Below are 21,323 nucleotides of genomic sequence, written 5' to 3'. Positions count from 1 at the left end.
TTTTTTTTTTTTATTAAAAAAATTTTTTTTTTCCAACATTTATTTATTTTTAAGACAGAGAGAGACAGAGCATGAATGGGGGAGGGGCAGAGAGAGAGGGAGACACAGAATCGGAAACAGGCTCCAGGCTCTGAGCCATCAGCCCAGAGCCTGATGCGGGGCTCGAACTCCCGGACCGCGAGATCGTGACCTGGCTGAAGTCGGACGCTTAACCGACTGCGCCACCTAGGCGCCCCAAGGCATTATTCTTAATTTGTTTGTAAAGTATGCAAATGGCATTGTGGTTCTATGAGAATGTCCACATTTTTTAGAGATGTGTAGTGAAATATTTGGAAGTGGAATTAGAGTGTTGACTTTGGCTCAGGTCATGATCTCGAGGTTGGTGAGTTCAGGCCCTCGTCAGACTCCATGCTGACAGCGTAGAGCCCGGAGCCTGCTTCAGATTCTATGTCTCCCTCTCTCTCTGCCCCTACCCCGCTTATGCTTTGTCTCTCTCCCTCTCTCTCAAAAATGAATAATGTTAAAACAAATTTTTAAAAAATAAAACGCTTGAGCCAAAAAAGTGATAGGTCAAGCCTGTGTAGCAATATCTGGATAAGAGTTGAATCTGGAGGAAGGTTCATTGGCCTATTCTCTGTTTTTACATGCTTGAAATTTTCCATCAAATAAAAAATTAAGCATCACCAGCCTCTAGTTTAGCAGTTTCTAAAATGCTGATTTGGGAAGCTAAACACAGATATCTGTGCCTATGGTACTTTCACGGAATGGAACACTGTACAGCCATTAAAAAGAACGAGGCTGATCTGCATAGACCAAGCAGATCAATTTCCAGTTCTGTCGTTTAGCACAATAAAGCTAGGTTCAGAACACTGTATTCCCTACCTGCTATAAAAAGGTGGAGTGGGGGTGCAGATTCCTTCTGCAAGTGTCCTCCTACATTAACAGCTTTCCTCTCGACGGATCATTCACAGCATACGGATACATCAGAGGATATCCTGTCTTGGGGGGAAAAAACCCAAAAAAGTGCCTTGACCCGTGCCCGCCTCCAGTCCCCTGTTTTTGGCTTCCCTTTATAGCACTACTCTTGAAAGAGTTTATTCTTCCTGTTTTTATGTTCTTTCCTTCCATTCCGTCTTGAGCCTGCTCCAGTCAGTCTCGTATCTTCACCACATGCCACCAGAGCAGTTCTTCCACGTTTGCCGGGGACTTGCACATTATGGAGTTCGAGGTCTACTTTGTGTCTTTTTCCTTGACCTTTTAGCAGTATTTGATTCTTGAAGCGGCTTTCTCTTGCCTTGTGGGACCTCCCATAGGACTTCTCCGGCCCTGCCCCACCTTCCCTACTTCTCAACGATTACGTGCTTCCGGACCTATTTCCGGATGCCTTCTGTCGCTGCCTGCTCTTACTCACTGGCTGGTCTCCTGTCGTGCAGCTGTAAACACCTCTATCTACTGCTGGTGCTCAAATCTGCTGCTCAGCCAGAACCTATCCCCAGAGAGCTGGCTGCATATCGACGTGGGTGTTTGTTTGTATGTGCGCAGGATAGGAGACTCTTCCAGTCTGATCATCACCGCAAGCTAAATGTGCCCCCAGCCACGCTTCTGGTTTTACCCCAGAGCTGCTCTTCCCGCAGGCTTTCCCTTTTCAATTGATGGCATCAGTGTCCTTCCAGTGCTGGCAAGAGACCTTTACTGTTCCTCTTTAGACGTTTGTTTATTCTGAGAGAGCACACACAGGGAAGGGGCAGAGAGGGGGAGAGAGGATCCCGACCGAGCAGGCTCCGCGCTGTCAACACAGAGCCCCACAAGGGGCTCAGACTCACAAACCGTGAGATCATGACCTGAGCTGAGCTCAAGAGTCGGGTGCTTAATTGACTGAGCCACCCAGGTGCCCCCAAATAAGTAAACTTTTATAAAAGGAGAACTTGGCTAATAGCATTGAATTCTGCTGGGGAAGTCAAGATTGAGGCTGAAAGAGGTCTTTGGGTGGAGAATATGGCAGTTCTTGGTGGTAGCCTTAACAGGAGCGGCTGTGGGGGTTAGGAGGGGTGAAGCCAGGTGCAGTTGGTCAAGTATGGTGAAGAGGGTAAGACGACAAGAATAAATCTCTCCAGAGGTTTGTTATGAAAAAGCGAGAAATGACAGGGAGGTAGTGGAGTGGACCGTGGGGACGTTGAAGTATTTTTAACTTTGTTTTTAAAATTTTAAATGAACAGATAATACACTCTTCTACTTCAAGACTGACAGGTTATAGGGCGTAGCCTTAGACCTCTGATAAATGGCCTTGGCCAAACCAGACAAAAACTCCTAAAATGAGGGCTTTCAACTAGACGATTCGAACTTTTAGCCCTGATATTCTCCCCCACCCCCTCCAGCTTTATTGGGGTATTCCTAACAAAATGGTATACTTTCAAGGTAAAGATTTGGCGTATATGTATATTGTGAAATGGTTACCATCGTCGAGTTAACACCTCCATTGCCTCACGTGTTTACCACGTTTGTGTGTCTGCGTGTACGGTAGCATTAAGATATAACTCTTAGCAACTTCGAAGTTTATGATTACCTATAGTTACCATGCTGTACACTACATCCCCAGGACGTATTCATTTTCTAACTGAAAGTTTGTACCCTTTGACCCACATCTCCCATTTCTCCCACCCTGCAGCCCCTGGCAACCATCATTCTTTCTGTGAGTTTGACTTTTTATCTTCTGGCGTGAGATCATAAAATGTTTATCTTTCTCGGGCTGCCTTATTCGCTTAGTATAATAGTCTCAAGGCCCATCCGTGTTGTCACAAATGGCAGGATTTCCTTTTTTTTTTTTTCAACGTTTATTTATTTTTGGGACAGAGAGAGACAGAGCATGAACGGGGGAGGGGCAGAGAGAGAGGGAGACACAGAATCGGAAACAGGCTCCAGGCTCTGAGCCGTCAGCACAGAGCCCGACGCGGGGCTCGAACTCACGGACCGCGAGATCGTGACCTGGCTGAAGTCGGACGCTTAACCGACTGCGCCACCCAGGCGCCCCAGGATTTCCTTTTTTGAAAGGCTGAATGGTGAAATTCATTTTCTGATTCACAAAAGCTTTTGGTTTCTAAAGTATAAATATTTGCTACTTAGATGTGGCTGATGATAATCATTAGAAACGATTAGGTTTGCTGTGAATTATGATTTCACCCAGATACTTGGAAGTACTGGTAAATTTCTCTGCAAATTTAGTGATGGTTTTATATTGTTTTGAATACATTGTTTTTAAAAATAATCTATTTATGGGGCACCTGGGTGGCTCAGTCGATTAAACATCTCTTGATTTTAGCTCAGGTCATGATCTCCTAGTCATGAGATCCAGCCCTGCACTGTCCACGCGGAGCCTGCTTGGGGTTCTCTCTCTTTCCCTCTTTGTGTCCGTCTCCTGCTTGCACACGCACGTTCTCTCTCTCTCTCTCTCTCTCTCTCTCTCTCTCTCTCAAATGTTAAAGTTAAAAAAAATTTCTAGGGGCGACTGGGTGGCTCAGTGGGTTGAGCGTCCGACTTTGGCTCAGGACACGATCTCACAGTTTGTGGGTTTGAGCCCCTCGTCAGGCTCTGTGCTGACAGCTCGGAGCCTGGAGCCTGCTTCAGATTCTGTGTCTCCCTCTCTCTCTGCCCCTCTGCAGCTCATGCTCTGTCTCTGTCTCAAAAATAAAAACAGTAAAAAAAAAATTAAAAAATTTTAAATCTATTTACATAGTTATAAAATTCAAATGGTACAAAAGTCTCTCCTTCACCTTGCCTCCTGATTCAGTTTCCCTTGCTGCAGGCAAGTAACGTTAACACTTTCTTCTGTATTCTTCCTGAGATAACGTGAACGTGTACAACTACACATGTATAATTTCTTCCTTTTCTGTTTTTACACAAATAGTAATTTGTTATACTTTTTTTTTTAAGCTTTATGATCAACGTGGGGCTTGAACTCATGACCCTGAAATCAAAAGTTGCATGCTCTACCAGCTGAGCCAGCCAGGCACCCACACTCCCAATTTTTTTTTTTTTAAGTTTTTTTATTTTGAGAGAGCGAGCACACATGGGAGGAGCAGAGAGAGAGAAGAGGGAAAGAAGAATTTCAAGCAGGATCCACTGCAACATAAGCTTGAAGTGCAATATGGGGTTCAAACTCACGAACCGTGAGATTGTGACCTGAGCCCAAATCAAGAGTTGGATGCTCAACTGAGCCACCCAGGTGTCCCAGTATTTGGATTTTTAAAAAAAATTTTTTTTAATGTTTATTTTTGAGAGAGAAAGAGCATGTGTGTGAGTGAGTCGGGGAGGGCCAGAGAGAGAGGGAGGCAGAATCTGAAGTAGGATCCCGGCTCTGAGCTGTCAGCACAGAGCCTGATGTAGGACTCGAACTCAGGAACTGTGAGATCGTGACCTGAGCCGAAGTCAGACACTTAACCAACTGAGCCACCCAGGCGCCCCACTGGTATTTGGATTTTATTCCAGGGGACAATGGAGAGCTCAGAGAGTTCTGAGCAGGATCTGGTTTTAAAAGTTCATGGTAGCTTTTGGGTCCAGAATAAAGCAAGATTTAAAGATTTGGGGCACCTGGGTGGCTTAGATGAGCGTCCGACTTCGGCTCAGGTCATGATCTCGCGGTCTGTGAGTTCCAGCCTGGCGTCGGGCTCTGTGCTGACAGCTTGGTGTCTGGAGCCTCCTTCGGATTCTGTGTCTCCCTCTCTCTGCCCCTTCCCTGCTCATGATGTGTGTGTGTGTGTGTCTGTCTGTCTCTCTCTCTCTGCCAAAATAAATAAACATTAAATTTTTTAAAGATCCTTTAAGAGATTAAACAGCTATGGAAGAGACCACATATTAGTTTTATAATCAGGAAAGAAATACTAAAAACCTATTTTTGGAACCTCAACTACCACCAGCGTTCTTCCTTGTCAATTTTTACGAAAAATCAGTGGAGTTTGATCTGCCAAATAGGCGTGTTGATACTTAAGATTGAGTGAAAGCTAAAGGATTGAAGCCTGGCTAAGATAAATAGGTAATCCTAGCAGGACTAACTAACTGGCTGTGCTTGTCTCAAAATGATTTCTTACGAACTCCGAGTGGAATAGGTAAGTAACCATTACATAAGGTAGACTATAGAAATATTGGAGTATGATGGAAAGAAATGGAATGGAGCAGATACCCTGCCTAACTGAAGCTATTAATATGAACAGTCTCTGACTTTGGGGGTATTTGAGTTATCTTCTGCTCAACAAGCGACCTCAAAACTAAGTGACTCTCAGCAGTAACAACTTACAGGTTGATGGGGCTCAGTAGGGTGGTGGTTCTTCGCTTCATGGGGGAAGCTGAGGTCATACTTGCAGCCTCGTTCAGCTTGGAGCTTGACTGGGGCTGTCATGTTCACGTCGGCCTCTCATTCTCCATCTTTTCAAGAGCACAAGTGCTCCTCTAGCCTGTGCTTGTGTCTTGCTTCCGAGGGCCAAGCCTGGAGTCTGCGTGGGAGGGAACTAGGCGAGGGCCTGACTCCAGGTTGCAGCTTTCCCCTGGGGCCACCAATGTGATAGCCTAGCGCTTGGGGTCACGGGCTTTTGACATTCTCCGACACTTAGATTCTGGCCTTTAAAACTACAGAGTAACTAAAACTCCTTTTTTTTTTTTTTTTTTTACCTTTTCAGAACATATTTTTTTACATCTTTTGTTCTGAGTTCTTCTTGCTCACATATATATGTGTTCTCTATAAAAGGCTGTTCTTTAGATAGACTCAGTGACCATTTTACTGCTATTTTGTCCTCTTTATGTCCCTTCTGAAAGATATGGTCAGCATAGTAATGGACATGCTAGGTCCCTTCTCTTTTCCCCTGGGTTTATTATTTCCTTTAAATTGTGATCTGGATGACTGAGATACCCTTCATTCATCAGTATTAATTCTGCACCTGCTCTGTTGCTTTGTCTGGGTAGTGGGGTAACAGGCCTTTGTTTTCAAGGAGCTCACATTAGTGTGGGGAGTTCGACAATAAGAAAGTAAATTAAGTAAATAAGAACAAAACCATTTCAGCTAGTGAAAAGTAAAGGAGGCGAGAAAATAAGATGATGTGACAGTGAATGGGGTGGAGGTGGGGAGCCACTTTGGTTTACCTGGCAGATCCGGCCTTTCTAAGGAAGGACATTGGAGCTGAGACCTGAATGATAAGCCACCATCCATCCTGACGGGTAAGGTGACCAACCATCTCAGTTTGCCTGGGACTGAGATTTCTCCAGTCATGGGACTGTCGGTGCTGAAACTAGGACATTCCCAGGCCAACTGAACAGTTGCTCAATCCAGGAACAGGGAACGGCAAGTCCCAAGGCCTAGAGTTAGGAGGAAGTTTGGCATTTTAGAGGCAGGACAGAAGGCCAGTGCAGTCGAGGGTGTGGTGAGAAAGGGTGAGCAGAGGCAGGCGAGACTGGGAGGTCTGTGAGTGACGGACTATGTGGGCCTTGGTGGTAGTTTGGGTTTAATAAGCCACTGTGGGGTTCTGAGACTGGAAGGACGTGGTTTTGTTTACACTGGTGAATGATCATTGGCCGGGTGTAGAGAGGAGAGCATAGGGTGCCGAGGTAGAAACGGGAGGCCAGTTGAGAGGCTGGTTCAGCCCTCAGGCTTGAGATGATGGTGGCCTGTGCCTGGGAGGCAGCCAGGAGGGAAGCTTCTTGGCACCACTGACTCTCGCTCCGCTTACTCCTCTCAGCCTCTTCCCCTCCTTTCTAGGTCAGTAGCTTTTCAATCCTGAAGAGCTTCTTTGCCAAGCAGAGGTTCCCAGATTTACCATTCGTACGCCAAACCGCGCTCCTTTTTGCTTCCCCGGGTGCTTTATCAGTTTCTCCGTGTTTTCAGACAGTGACCCGACTAAGCCACCCAGGCGCCCCGCTTCTCGGTATTTTCAAAGTACTTGAACACAATGGTATAGTTTTTTTTTAAGGTCTCCATTGATTTTCTCATGGGGCCAGATTGGGTAATGCTTTTGAATGCCAAGCTTAGAGTGACTGATTTTTATCTTGGATGCCTTTGAAGGGTTCTTTCCAGAGTTGTGTGACATAAATAGAGCTATGCTTGGTAAAAGTTGCTCTAGCATGGCGGGGGGGGAGGGGGGGGGACGACGTGGATGTGTTAAATTTTCGGCGACAGCAGGCTATTTGAGAGGAAATGCCTGGGAGCGGGAGGCAGTCGGAGATGGTGGGACTGAATCTCAGTAGCAGGGATGGGTCTCTTTATAGGAACGTGGGAGTCCTACCACGAAGAGGTGAGATCGGATTCAAGCGAGGACGCTGGTTTGTTTATTCAGCAAGGCATTGAGTACGTCTGAGTGCTGAGGAGGTTATGGTGAACAAGCCAGGCCGAGATCCCTGTTCTCGGGGACCTGGCATTCGGTCGGGGTGGGAGGTAAAAGAGTGAATTAATGAGTAAGATAGCTTTAGAGAGCGGTAAGTGCCACATGGATAGCAAAACAGGGTGACGTGCTCTGGCCTGGGGAGGGGGGAAGGAGATTATTTTTAGATCAGTAGACAGGGAAGGGGTCTTTGCGGAGGTGGCATTCTACCTGAGACCTGAGTGATTGGAAAGAGCCAGCCACGAGACGATGTAGGGACAGAGTGTTTGAGGCAGAGGTCTTAGACACCAAAGGTTAGGTCTAATCCTAGGCAAGCTTCTGTTGGAGTAAGTGGAGATGGGGAACCAAAAAATAAGAGAGTAAGGAGGGTGGGGACCGTGTTGGTTCTGCTCACCAGCAGAGTACCTTCCACACAAGTAAGGATTCATATTAAAAAGACACAAAACAGGATCGTGTTCTGGAAAAAGAAATGGCAACAGCACAGCCCACATGGAAGACAAGGAAGAGGTCCGCGGTTTTGGTTTTAGGTTACGCACGGACCGTTCAGCACATCCACTTATTAGAGGGGGCCAAGTTAAGTCGCTCTAAAGGGGGAGGAAGTAGGGGCGAGGAAATAGAAATAGCATTTTTTTGGACTCTCCAAGAACTCCTCTCTCATATCACTTGTGACTGTATCCTAAGAGTCTCCCCCACTGTGTGCAGCCTTCCCTGGGAATCTTTCCTGGCTGTGCTTCTGAACTTGCTTTCTCTTCTCTGTTGCCAGCCTTTTACATTGGACTCCTTTGCCTTCTGTTTGCTTCTGTGAGCCTTGCCTCTCTGCACTCCTATTCCCTCTGGTCTCTGTACCTCACAGCTGCAGGCCAGTCCCACCCAGCTTTGCTGGTGGCACCAGTGTCTGAGGCTCCAGCCAGATCCAGGAGCCTGGGTCTGGAAGGGGGCAGAGAGATGCCGAAACTGGAGGAGATGTAATTTGAGACATTTGCCAGTGAATGGAAGTGGAGAAAAGGCATGGTACTTCAGTGGGCCACCCAAGTCTTGTGTAAGGTCTGTGTGTGCTTGCAACCACGGAGAAGGAAGACCATAGGGAGACTGACAGCCAGATAACAGCGCAGAAGGGCCTTGATTAAGGGAGCAGTTAGGGGACAGAAGAGGAAGAATTAACCTTAAACTGCATGAGGTGAGTGCACTTCTGCCTCTGAATTAAGAGGAAAGGAAGGATAAGTGAAGCTGGATACAAAGATACTGGAGTTGGAAGAGAGATGAGTGGGAGAAACTTCTAGTAAGTGGTCTGGATCTTTTTAGCAAGAAAGACAGGTAGGCGCTCTGCTTGAAGTCAAGCTCGAGATCGGTGCAGGAATTTTGGAATCCTCACTGCAGAGATTCTGCTGGGCAATCAAGTGTTGAAGGAAGGACTGGCGGGCACCAGCAAGGATCCAGCTGATGTTGGCACGTATTTTTTAGCAAAGTCTGCCTTCCTCCAGGATTGCTGTGCAGTGCCCAAGCAGCTGGGGCTAATGTTAACTGCTGCTCATACAGAATTTGGATTTTCGCCACTAATTATATTTCAAGAAGACATTATCTTCCCGGTTATACTTAATAGCGAATCAAAAACTGATTGATTTGTTTTCCTCTCCTCTTACTTGTACCTGTCAGAAGCTTGTAATTAGCGAGAGCTGCCTGTGGAATTCAATATAAGGAATTTTAATCAACCTTTTGCAGATCCTATTAAACTTGGCTCCCTGCTTTTAGAATCTGTGCTGTTATGAAAAAGGAAAGCTCTTGAACTTAGCACAGCCTTTCTTTTGTTCTCAGTAGTTTCCATAGAACTTAAGTTTTGAGGCGTACATCTACTCAGGTGCAGGCTTTGGGAATATGTGTTTTTTTTCTTTTTTTACATTTATTTGGAGAGACAGAGTGCGGGGGTGGGGTGGGGGGGGCGGGCACAGAGAGGGAGAGAGAGAATCCCAAGCAGACGTGACACTGTCGGTGCAGAGCCAGATGTGGGGCTTGAGCTCACGAACCTCGAGAATCATGACCGGAGCTGAAATCCAGAATCGGACGCATAACCCGTCGAGCCACCCTGGCGCCCCTTTGGAAATGTTTTCGAGCAAACAGATCGCGGTGATGATTCTCAAGTAGAAATCTGCCGGCTCGGGGGCAACCACTATCTCTTAAGGGCCTCTTTTTCTTTAACTACTAGGTTGAAAACGGTGTATATGTAGCCAATCCGCTTCAGGAACGTACAATTCTAATGAGAAAAGAGGGCGAGTCTGCAAAAAGCATTAACGAGATGCTTCTGAGCAGACTGTCACGCTACAGAGCTTCTCCGTCCGCAACGCTGGCTGCCCTCACAGGCTCCACCATCTCCAACACTCTGAAAGAGGACCAAGCAGGTATGCTGCCCCTCACCTACACCGCTTGCCTTGTGGAGCTCCATTTAGCTGTTGACGTATATCTTAAGACTTAGTTAATTTTTAAAAAAATTTTTTTTAACGTTTATTTATTTTTGAGACAGAGACAGAGCATGAACGGGGGAGGGGCAGAGAGAGAGGGAGACACAGAATCGGAAACAGGCTCCAGGCTCCGAGCCGTCAGCCCAGAGCCCGACGCGGGGCTCGAACTCACGGACCGCGAGATCGTGACCTGGCTGAAGTCGGACGCTTAACCGACTGCGCCACCCAGGCGCCCCTGTTCTTTTTTTTTTTAATGTTTTTATTTATCTTTTTGAGACAGAGTCAGAGCATGAACGGGGGAGGGTCAGAGAGAGAGAGGGAGACACAGAATCTGAAATAGGCTCCAGGCTCTGAGCTGTCAGCACAGAGCCCGACGCGGGGCTCGAACTCACGGACCGCGAGATCGTGACCTGAGCCGAAGTCGGACGCTTAACCGACTGAGCCACCCAGGCGCCCCTAAGACTTAATTTTTAAAATTTTTATTTTTATTTGTTTTTAATGTTTTTTATTTTTGAGAGAGAATGCGTGTGAATGGGAGAAAAGCAGAGAGAGAGAGGGAAATGCCAAATCCAAAGCAGGCTCCCGGCTCTGAGCTGTCAGCACAGAGTCTGACACGGGGCTCAAACTCACGAACCACGAGATCATGACCTGAGTCAAAGTCGGATGCTTAACCGACTGAGCCAGTCAGGCGCCCAAGACTTAATTTTTTTTAGAGCAGTTTTACGTTCACAGTGAAATTGAAAGGAAGGTAGAGAAATATCCCATAAGCCTCCCGCCCCCACACACGCACAGCCTTCCTCATTATCCGGAGGTGGTACCTTTGTTACAGTTGGTGAACCTACATTGAAACAACATTATCACCCAAAGTCCATAGTTTATTCTTGTTCACTCTTGGTGGTTTGGACAAGTACATAATGACACGTCTTCATCATTACAGGGTTATACACCGTAGTTTCACTGCCCTAGAAGTTCTTTGTGCTCTAGCTATTTATCCGTCCTCCCCCGAGTCCCTGGCCACCACTCCTTGTAGTCCTTGTAGTGTTGCCTTTGCCAGAACGTCCGATAGTTGGAATCACACAGTATGTAGCCTTTTCAGATTGGCTTCTTTCAGTTAGTAATATGTGTTTAAGTTTCCTTTATGTCTTTCCATGGCTTAATATATTCAGCTTGTGATTAGTGAGAGGCTGCCTCTTGAATTTGGGTAGTACTTAAAAAAAGTGTTGTTTTTTTTTTAATGTTTATTTTATTTTTTATTTTTAAGAGACAGACAGAGTGTGAGTGGGGGAGGGGCAGAGACAGAGGGAGACATAGAATCCGAAGTAGGCTCCAGGCTCTTGGCTGTCAGCACAGAGCCCGACGCGGGGCTTGAACCCATGAACCGCGAGATCATGACCAGAGCTGAAGTCGGATGCTTAACTGACTGAGCCACCCAGGCTCCCCTTGGGTAGTACTTTTTCTTGAATGCTTCCAGTGTGCCGTACAAAGCACTTTGCTTCACATAGTTCACCCTTTTATCTCCTTCCAGTCATCCATTTTCTTATTCCAAAGTAATACATGTTGTTGGTGGGGATGTAAATTAGTGTGAACCTGTAATAATTCAAAACCACTCCGTCTTTATAGATACCTCATTACTGTTAATGTAAATTGACTTCATGTTTAGCATATGATTCATAAATGTAAAAAGCTCATGTTTAGCAACGTCCTCACTAAATACAATCTTGGTCAAGCAAGGAAGAGGCAAACCTTCCACAAGATTACTTTTTCTAGAATTTATCATTTAATGTTTGCACTCTAATATTTTAAAATAGATAATGCCTTTATAGAGTTTGAAAGTAAAAACAATATAAAAAGGCATGTGCAGAGAAATCTTACTGTATCATCTTGGCATATTATACATTTTGCTCCCACACTGCCTCCTGTAGCTAACTATATTTATTAGTTTTGACTTACAAAATTTCTTTATGCAAATACAATGAAAGACAAATTTATGTGTTCTTATTTTCCTCTTTTTCTTAATCAAAGGTAGCCTACTAAGCACACTGCTGTGTACTTTTAAAAAGAGTTCTTAACTGAACTAAGCCTTTGAGAGATTCACGAACATACATGAACCTCTTCTATAACATCTTAAGCGTATCCATCTTGATTTTCACCAGATTTTCAAGGTCGTCTATGACCAAAAAAGTTAAGAACCATTATTCTTGACGAGTTTACAGATTAAATATCAACCATGTGACTCTATAACAAATCCTAAACTGGAGTAAAAGATAAAGCTAGAAAATACGCCACATGTAGAAAAATACATCTAAATTAATATGTTTAATGAATTTAATGCAATTTTATGCTTTAATCCTTCTATATATTGAAATGTTAAGAAGAAGGAATATTTGTGATTATAAAGCTATCTGATTACTTGTTAGTGTTAGAATTTAAGGATAGAATTTTATTTTCACAGGTCTCTATTATATCAAATATAAGTAGGGAAATTATTAATAGTTGTTATAACTTAGGTATGCCGATAATTTGAATGGCAGAAATACTTTGTAGAGGACAGTCCTTTTTCTTTTTTTTTTTTTTTTTTAATTTTTTTTTTTTCAACGTTTATTTATTTTTGGGACAGAGAGAGACAGAGCATGAACAGGGGAGGGGCAGAGAGAGAGGGAGACACAGAATCGGAAACAGGCTCCAGGCTCCGAGCCATCAGCCCAGAGCCTGATGCGGGGCTCGAACTCACGGACTGTGAGATCGTGACCTGGCTGAAGTCAGACGCTTAACCGACTGCGCCACCCAGGCGCCCCAGGACAGTCCTTTTTCTAAAATAAACAGCTTCCTGACCAGCTGAAGGCTTGATCTGGGTTTATCCCTTGGGAGAAAATTGAATCCTACCCTGTGAACAGTAGAAGTGCTAAAGGAATCTTTGTTGGATGAGAAAATATGGGAGAAATCAAAAAGAAAACTCAGAAGGCAAGGTTATATTTAGAATTCTGTGAAAACTGTTACTTGTATTTAAAACCTGTGAGTTCCTATGTTTATGTACAGTCGCTGCATGTTCATTAACGTGATGTTGCTGCATAAAAATTCACCAGTTATTAAGCTAAGTGACTTATGACCAGCCAGCATTCATAGGGTCTAGAATGTTTTATTCCGGGATAAACTGATACCTATTACCACGTTGATAAGATGTCTATTAAAATATCTTGGTGAAAATGTTCTGCTCACAGAGTTGCTTATTTTCCAGTCATTGCCCCTTTTAGGTTTCTTGTGGAAATTCATGCCCCTGAATTTATTTCCTGAGTGAAGAATATACTTGTTGAGGATTTGGAGTTTTAAAAAACGGAGCTGTTTAGAAACAAGCATTCAAAACAAAGATCAGACACATTAGGTTTGCTTTTCTCATGTAAACCATCTAAGGACAATTTGACATCTGCCTAGGCAGTTCTATTTTGTGCCCTGACGGCTCCCTAGGTAAAGCATTCTGACTGACTTAGGAAATCCTTAAATTTGCATTTTCCGATCGGCCAGTGAGGAAGAGAGATTAGCGTGCGTTTTATACCTCTTGATTAGAAACAATTATTATTTGTTTAATGATAGTTTATGTCACCGACCCTAAAAAATAGAAAATATGTAATGGGTTATCCTAAATCATGCAGGTGTAAAATTTGATATTGTGAAAGCATTTGTTAACTAGATATAGGTCGAAATTTCTGGCTGGCCTCATGTTCAGAGCGGTTTGTAACCCAAACCCATGAAGAATTTGTTCTGTATAAAATGGAAAGAGGTCTATTGGAGTGCAGTTTCCCAGAGGAAACACAAACAGAAGGATTCTTCTTTCATTTTGAGATTTAGTCCATGTGAGGATTCATTCTTTTGAAAGAAGTTTTGAGACATAAAGGCGTTTTGAATATTGGGAACACCTTTTAAAATGTTCAGCTCATGCAACGGGGGGGGGGGGGGGGGGGGGGGGGGCGGCGCCTGGGGCCAGGCTATGGAGCCAGAAGATTATTTCTCCTTAGCTTACCACTTCTTGCTGTGTTTGCTGAATCCGGATATAGCCTTGTTTGAGTTTGGGGCCCCCTCGTTATACTCTAACCAAATCTGTGTGTTAAACACCACTATTTTCATCCCTTTCACCAGCAAATACTAGCTGTGGGCTGCCTCTGAAAATGCTGCGGAAGACACCCATCTATACGTGCGGCACGTACTTGGTGATGCTGGTCCCACCGCCAGGGGGCGCCGGCAGCTCTGCCACCCGTTCTCTTTTCGGTGGGACAAGTGGTTTGTCGTCTTTAAAAAGTAAGTGTCTTTGATCTGTGGCACTTTGCCCAATTTGTCTCTAACTTCGAAATTTAAGGCTTTTCGGGGTGCCTGGGTGGCTCAGTCGGCTAAGAGTCCCACTTTGGCTAAGGTCATGATCTGACGGTTCGTGAGTTGGAGCCCGCATCAGCTCTGTGCTGTCAGCGCAGAGCTCACTTCAGATCCTCTGTCCCGCTGTCTCTCTCTGCCCCTCTGCTCGTTCGTGTTCTCTCTCTCTCTCTCTCTCAAATAAATAAATAAATGAAATTTAAGGCTTTTCTGTTAATGATGTTAAACTTTGTTAAAGTTGTTTGCAGAAGCTATTTGATACCAACACAAAAACTTACCAATACAGTCATAGGATAGGGGGAATTAAAAATACAGTTTTTGTAGATGATATAATAATATACTTTGCAAAACCATCCTGTAAAATTGCTAGAAATAATGAGTTCAGGACAATTTTAGAAAACGCTCTGTTGCCACAGTATTTACTGATGACCCAGCAAGAGCTCTGCCCAGTATGAATAGAGTTCCAAAGCTCTTAAGTATGTGAAGTGCCTCCATTTTAGGGCACGTAAACAAAAGGTTAAGCAAAAAATTTGGAACTTAATTTGGAAATTAATGTTGTTAATTAAGTGTATGTGTATTTTTTATAAAAGAGGGAGGCATACTCTATAAAGTGTTGTGATTTTGGCTTCAGAGGAGACGAATCGTTAAATGGAATAAGACATAGAATCAAAATCAAGAATCAAAAAATATTTCAGGGCGCCTGTCTGCTTCAGTTGGTAGAACATGCCAACTCGATCTTGGGGTCGTGAGTTCAAGCTCCAGGTGGGGTGTAGAGATTACTTAAAAATATCTTAAAAGAATGTTTCTTTTACGTGGCCATTTTCTAACTTTCTAAGGGACATCATTTGACCGATCTGAGCCTCAGTTTTCCCACCTACAAAGAATAAAAGGATAGTATCTCACACTGTTGTTTGATGATCATATGCAAGAAAGTTATGTTAGAGTTTTTATCAAAAAACAAAAACCCGAATGTTTCTTTTATATATGGTAACAGTTTTTCTTTGAAAGTTGTTTAGAAAAATAAAATGTTTTAAAATCTGTTTGTTTTCATTTCCCAATATTTTCATATTCTGTGCTCTTAAAATGATTTGCTTACAGCTATCCCAGTAAAGGATTATATTTCACATGTAGACTTTTAAAAAAGGCATTTTGTACTCTAAGCCTGAAGATATAAATTGGACCTCAGCAGTTGATACAAAATCATTTTTCTCATATCAACCTTTGGGCCATTTCAAGTAGTTGCATGTGTTGGGGATTTAGATCTTCATAATAGCTCAGAACTCTTTCGCCTGTAGAATCCAATTGGTTGGACTTTTTCTCAACAGCTTGTTATCTCTGGCAGTTCATGTGACCACAATGTCCCCTTTAGCTCTTGAATAAATGATGTAAATTTACTATTAGTCTTTTTTTTTTTTAATACTAGCTTTATTGAGATCTAACTTATATACCATAAAATCCATACCTTTTAGGTATACTGTTCACTGGTTTTTAGTATATTCAGAGTTGTGTAACCATTACCACTATCTAATTCTAGAACGTTTTTATCACTCCATACCCATTAGCAGTCACACTCTTTTCTCTCCTCACCCCAGCCCCTGGCATCCATCAGTCTTTCTGTCTATATGAGTTTATCCCTGGACTTTTCATATTTATGGAATTATATATATGTTTTTGTGACTGGCTTTTTGTTTTTAAGGTTCATCCATTCGGTAGCACAAAATCATGACTTCATTCCTTTTTATGGCTAAATTGTATTCCATTGTATGGATAGACCCCATTTTGTTGAAATTTGGATTGTTTCTCCTTTCTTGCTATTTTGCATAATGCTGCTATGAACATTCTAGTACAAGTTTTTGTGTGGGCATGTCTTCATTTCTTTTGTGTGTATACATAGGAGTAGAATGTTCGTCATATGGTAGCTATATGTTTAGCCTTTGGAGGGACTGCCAAACTGTTTTCCAAATGCATCATTTTACGTTCTCATCAGTAACGTAAAATGGTTCCAATTTCTCCACATCCTCACTGACATTTATTTTCTGTTTTTTTAAAAATCTAGCCATCCTAATGGGTATGAAGTGGTATTTCATTGTGGTTTTGATTTGCACTTCCCTAATGACTAATGATGTTGAACATCTTTTCTTGTGCTTATTGGCCATTTGCACGTCCCCCTTGGAGAAATATCTATTCAGATCCCTTGTCCATTTTTAAATTGGGTTATTTATTTACCATTAGTCTTATTAAAGTCTTTTTTTAGTCTCTGGCATGGCTTTGTCACTCACTTAAAATTGGCCCCATTTGATTAAAGTAGGACTTCACAGCACCATTTTTTCATGAGGCTATAGCTTACATAGTGATTCTATTCTAGTCCCAACAAATCCGTAAATACTTAAATTTCTGTTTCCTGTTCCACATTGGTCACTGTGGAGGCTACACCCTAAGTGGAAGAACTGGTGTTTGCTTTGAGGAGCTCCTCGTCTGGTCGGGAGAAATGTTGTACATGTGTGGAACAAGGAGAAAATGGTACACCGTGCCGTATCACTGCCTGAGCGGTGGGGAGATGAAGTGCTGTAGGATGTGAGAGAAAGGGTCATTGTGGAGTGAACTAGAAAGGAGATCCATCCTGAGGTCTTGGGTTTAAGTTGTGCAAAATAGGTATTATTCATGTAAGTGGCCAATGTGGGGAAACCCAATGAAAAAGAGATTTGGGGCAGATGATTTGTTACAGTGCAGGTTGGAACAGCAGCACGTAGAAAATACAGTACAGGTTAGAGTATAGCTTGAGTCTGGCATAGTGAGGACCTGGGTTACAGGGGGGATGGGAACAAGAAAGAGGAGCTTAAGAGACAGGGCTAGAATTTTATGTTTGAAAACGGAAAAGAAATGGTCATAGCGAGTACAGCTGTGCTGGTGTAGCGCCTGTAGAAAGGTTTTAACTCATTTAATTTTCACGATAACTACATTAGGTGGGTGCTTCTATAATCTCTACTTTGTACATGAGGAAATGGAGAGGTTTGGTAAATTTCCCAGGGTCTCGCAGAACTGGTACAACTGGAATTCAAACCCAGAAAACCCAGAGCCGTGCCTGTCATCACCATGCTATGCTATGTTAAGAGAAAAGGCCAAAGTGTCTCCAAGTTCTAGAGCCAGTGCTTGGAGGGACAGCATCCCAGCTCTGTTTGAGTGTCTGCTAACCTTTGTTGAGTAGCAACTGTATATAAGATATTTCTCGTTAGTGGTATTTCCTGGCGATGTTAGTGAGCGTAACTCCTCTTGCAATTACCCTTTTGATAATCTGTATTGAAAAATATATGCAAAAGTTGCCATTTGAAAAACACTTTGAGAAATATGGCTATTTTTTAAAGTTTATTAAAAAAATTTTTAAACGTTTATTTATTATTGAGAGACAGAGCATGAGCAGGGGAGGGGCTGAGAGATGGGGAAGACACAGAATGTGAAGCAGGCTCCATCCAGGCTCTGAGCTGTCAGCAGAGAGCCTGACGCGGGGCTCGAACTCACAAACTGTGAGATCATGACCTGAGCCGAAGTTTGACGCTCAACCGACTGAGCCACCCAGGTTCCCCAGAGTTTATTTATTTATTTAGAGACAGCGTGTGCATGAGTGGGGTGGGACAGAAGGAGAGGGAGGGGGAGAGAGCGAGAATCCCAGGCAGGCTCTGTGCTCTCAGCTTGGGTCCAATGCAGGGCGTGAAGCCACGAACCATGAGATCGTGATCTGAGCCGAAACCAAGAGTCGGCTACTTAACTAACTGAGGAAAAGTATGGCTCGCTATTTAGGAAGATGTGACTGTTTTCTTTTTTGTGGTCTTACGTGTGTATTCTGTCTCCTCATTGTTCCCACCAATAGGCAACAACAACAAAAGGTGTGATTTTTGTGAAAGTCTTGTTAAGAGCCTAGAGTTTAAACTTTGAAAAGTAGGCCATCACCGTAAGGCTTATTAAAAACAAGCTTAATGTTTGTTTCCAAAGTCCTTGCCTCTAGCTTGGTGTATAACATTTCGGATGGTCAGTTCACAAGTCGCGCCGATCTCATAGATGCTGCTGGAAGCTCGCTTGGGCGTGGTGCTCTTGTACCAGGATTGGGTAAGACGTGTCCGTATTTCCCTGGAAAATTCAAAATTTTAGCAGTTTCTCGCAGAAAAATCTTGTCATTTCCCTGTGGTTTCTATTTTCCTTGCAAGAAAGAATTTTTTGATACTGTTTAATTTTGAGGATCAATGTAAGAAACTATCATAGGTGAAATTCTTCCACATAAATTGCTATTGAAGATACTGTCCATTAGGTTGTATGATGGTGCCCTTAACAAATTCCCCTCAAATTCATGCTGTAAAAAAGTTTATTTTCCATGAGGAATCAGTATGCTCCTTATTGTTAGGAAATGAACATTATGTAATATATTGGATTTTCTCTTTGCTTTGGCTCCTAGGAAGCTCATACCTAAGTTTGGGCTTGGTTACTAAGGCTCTTACTGAGTGTTAATGTTCATAAGTCCTGGTTTTGATTTAAGCCACTTAAATCCTTTTTGGAATTAAAACGGTCACATATAAGTCCGTTACTAAGAACTGTCTGTTTCACAAGACTTATTCCATTCTCACGTAGGAGTTAAACAGAGTAGAAATGGAGTCCTGCCTTCATGCTGATTCCTTCTAATGCTTTGCCAAACAAAGATATGGGAATTAGGGGTATGGATTGTCAGCGGTGGGGAGAATCGCCTTTGCATTCTGTAGCGGTGCTTTTGGGAAATCTGTGTACAGGCCGATGGTGACTTGACCGGTGAATACAATGTGCTCTTTGCAGGTGCCTGTTACGATACAGTGAACAACATGCTGTGGACATGCTCAAACGATTATATTGATCAGTGGTGTAATCCTGGGAACCAGGCCTTCCATTATGTCTGCCAGAGACTTGGAGTCAGCCACATCATCACAGAGCCCAAAGGTGAAGTGCACTCATGGTCTTATAGGAAAAGACTTTTCCTTCACGAAATAAATTAGGAGAGAGCACAGCAGTACTAGTAAGTGGGAACATAGGCCAAGCGACAAAATGTGTCAACAGCCTTCCCACTTTGAACTTAGAAACCTGACATCCTTGCTGCCTGGTTGGTTTGTGATTAAATAAATCTGTAAATAGAGGATTTGAGCTAGTCCCATAGACTTTGAAATTTTTTTTTAATGTTTGTTTATTTTTGAGAGAGAGAGAGAGAGAGAGAGAGAGAGAGACCGAGCATGAGTGGGGTGGGGCAGAAAGAGAGGGAGACACAGAATCCGAAGTGGGCTTCAGGCTCTGAGCTGTCAGCACAAAGCCCAACGTGGGGCTCGAACCCACAAACCGCGAGATCATGACCTGAGCCAAAGATGGATGCTTAACCGATTGAACCACCCGGGCACCCCAGTCCATAGAATTCTTTAGAGCAAACTGTTACATCACTCTGAAATTGTCAGAACCGTGGTGCAAAAAATGATGATTTGTACTTGCCGTGGGTTATTTGGTGTTTTAATGTTTTACACTGATTACTTATTTATAAACAAACTTATAATTAGATGGAATTAAGTATGTATTGTTAATATTAACTTAAAAGCAAGTGGCTTCAAGGTCAGTTACAGTGGTATAGAAGAGCACATCCTCCCCCCTTACAGTAATGGTGAAAGGGACATAATTACCAAAAGCAACTATTTCTAGGCTCTGGAAACTGACCAAAGGCATACACCAAATTGAGAAGTGAATCCTCATAAAACCACTGAACTTTGGGTAAGAGAAGCGGAAGTCTGTGGTATTCTCAGATGGGGTGGAAGCTCCCGTCCTCCACTGTAATTTCGGTCAGTGCAGTGACCCCCCCCCCCAGGGTGTGGCGGGTCATGTCAGTGACCCCACCGGCATGGGGCAGATCATGTCAACCGGCAGCTTTGCTGCCGGAGGAGGCTGACTCGATTTGGAGCAGAGCGTGGAAAAAACTCCTGCCCAACCCCGGTGTCAGTAACAGTACTCGTCTGTGTGGCACGCCAGCTGAGAAGACCAGTGGCTTGGCTGGCCTGAGGTTGTGGTTTTGATGAGGGCGAGCAGAGAGCCAGCGGACTAGCCAGAGATGAGCTCCTGAGATCCGGGTCGGGAGAAAGCTCCACGGGGCCTTGGTAAGCTCCCTGCACATCTGCATAGAAGAAGTTGGAGAGGACCCAGCGTGTTCACACAGGCCTGGCCGAGCACGAGCCTGTATATACCTGTGAGGATGTGAGAGGGCCCGACAGAAATCCAGGGCAGAACCGAAAGCTGTATGAGCCTTGACGTGCTCCCCCCAAAAGAGAGACCCAGCCAGGGTGGCTGACTTACTGGCTCAAGGTGTTTGAGCACAACCTTTGACTCAGACTAGGTGACCCCTAGGAAAGCAGGCTTAAAAATAAAAACAATAATGAGAGTAAACAAGTGAAAGAAAGTGAAAACGTAGAAACAAGAGTTAAAAAAAAACCCAAACCAAACAAATTAGTAGCTACACACTGCAGACACAACTCAGAAGTGGGACTTAGCAGATAAAGACTAAAGTAGCCTTTCATACATATACTGAAAGATCTAAAGGAAACCCTGTGGAAAAAGATGACTTAAGAATAGAAAATGTCAACAAATAATTTTTGAAAAAAGAACCAGTAGGAAATTCTGGATTTGAAAAGTTCAGTGACTGAAGAGAAAAAAAATCATTAAGAGGGCTCAGCAGCAGGCTTGAGATGGTGGGAAAAATAAATCCGCAACTTGGACCTAGCTGGATAGAGTCTTCCTATTTGAAGAACGGAAAAGGACACTTCTGGGGACTACTGGTCAGGTATTTTATAGAATGTCCTTTGGTTTGGGCTCATCTGATGTTTTCTCATTTTTTTTTTTTTTTAAGTTTGAGAGCACGTGCATGTGAGCAGGGAAGGGGCAGAGAGAGAGAGAGAGAGAGAGAGGTGGGGGGGAGGGAGGGAGGCAGGGAGAGAGAGAATCCCAAGCAGGCTCCATGCTGTCCGTACAGAGCCCCAGGTGGGGCTTGATCAGCGAACCTCGAGATCATGAACTGAGCAGAAACCCGAGTCAAAGGCTGAATGGACTGAGCCACCCAGGTGCCCTGACGTTTTCTCATTGGAACTGAAGTTTTAGAGAGGAATTCCAC

The 21,323-nt window shown here is 43.7% G+C and overlaps 1 protein-coding gene across 9 annotated transcripts in view; it reads left to right on the top strand.

Annotated features, from left to right (window-relative positions):
• The window catches only part of HECTD4 (HECT domain E3 ubiquitin protein ligase 4), a 194,082-nt gene that overhangs the window by 76,953 nt on the left and 95,806 nt on the right, over positions 1-21,323 (top strand). For all 9 annotated transcript variants that reach the window (XM_047088246.1, XM_047088248.1, XM_047088245.1 and 6 more), the window contains 4 exons: positions 9,559-9,751; positions 13,943-14,101; positions 18,158-18,271; positions 18,986-19,126. In XM_047088246.1, the coding sequence (XP_046944202.1) occupies positions 9,559-9,751; positions 13,943-14,101; positions 18,158-18,271; positions 18,986-19,126 (607 nt within the window). The remainder of the gene's footprint in view (positions 1-9,558; positions 9,752-13,942; positions 14,102-18,157; positions 18,272-18,985; positions 19,127-21,323) is intronic.

The sequence above is a fragment of the Lynx rufus genome, unplaced genomic scaffold (assembly GCF_022079265.1).
Source record: "Lynx rufus isolate CCGP_SWC_20201006 ecotype Redwood Valley unplaced genomic scaffold, mLynRuf1.p SCAF_24, whole genome shotgun sequence".
In the NCBI taxonomy this organism is placed as follows: domain Eukaryota; kingdom Metazoa; phylum Chordata; class Mammalia; order Carnivora; family Felidae; genus Lynx; species Lynx rufus.
This window is presented reverse-complemented; position numbering and strand designations above follow the sequence as displayed.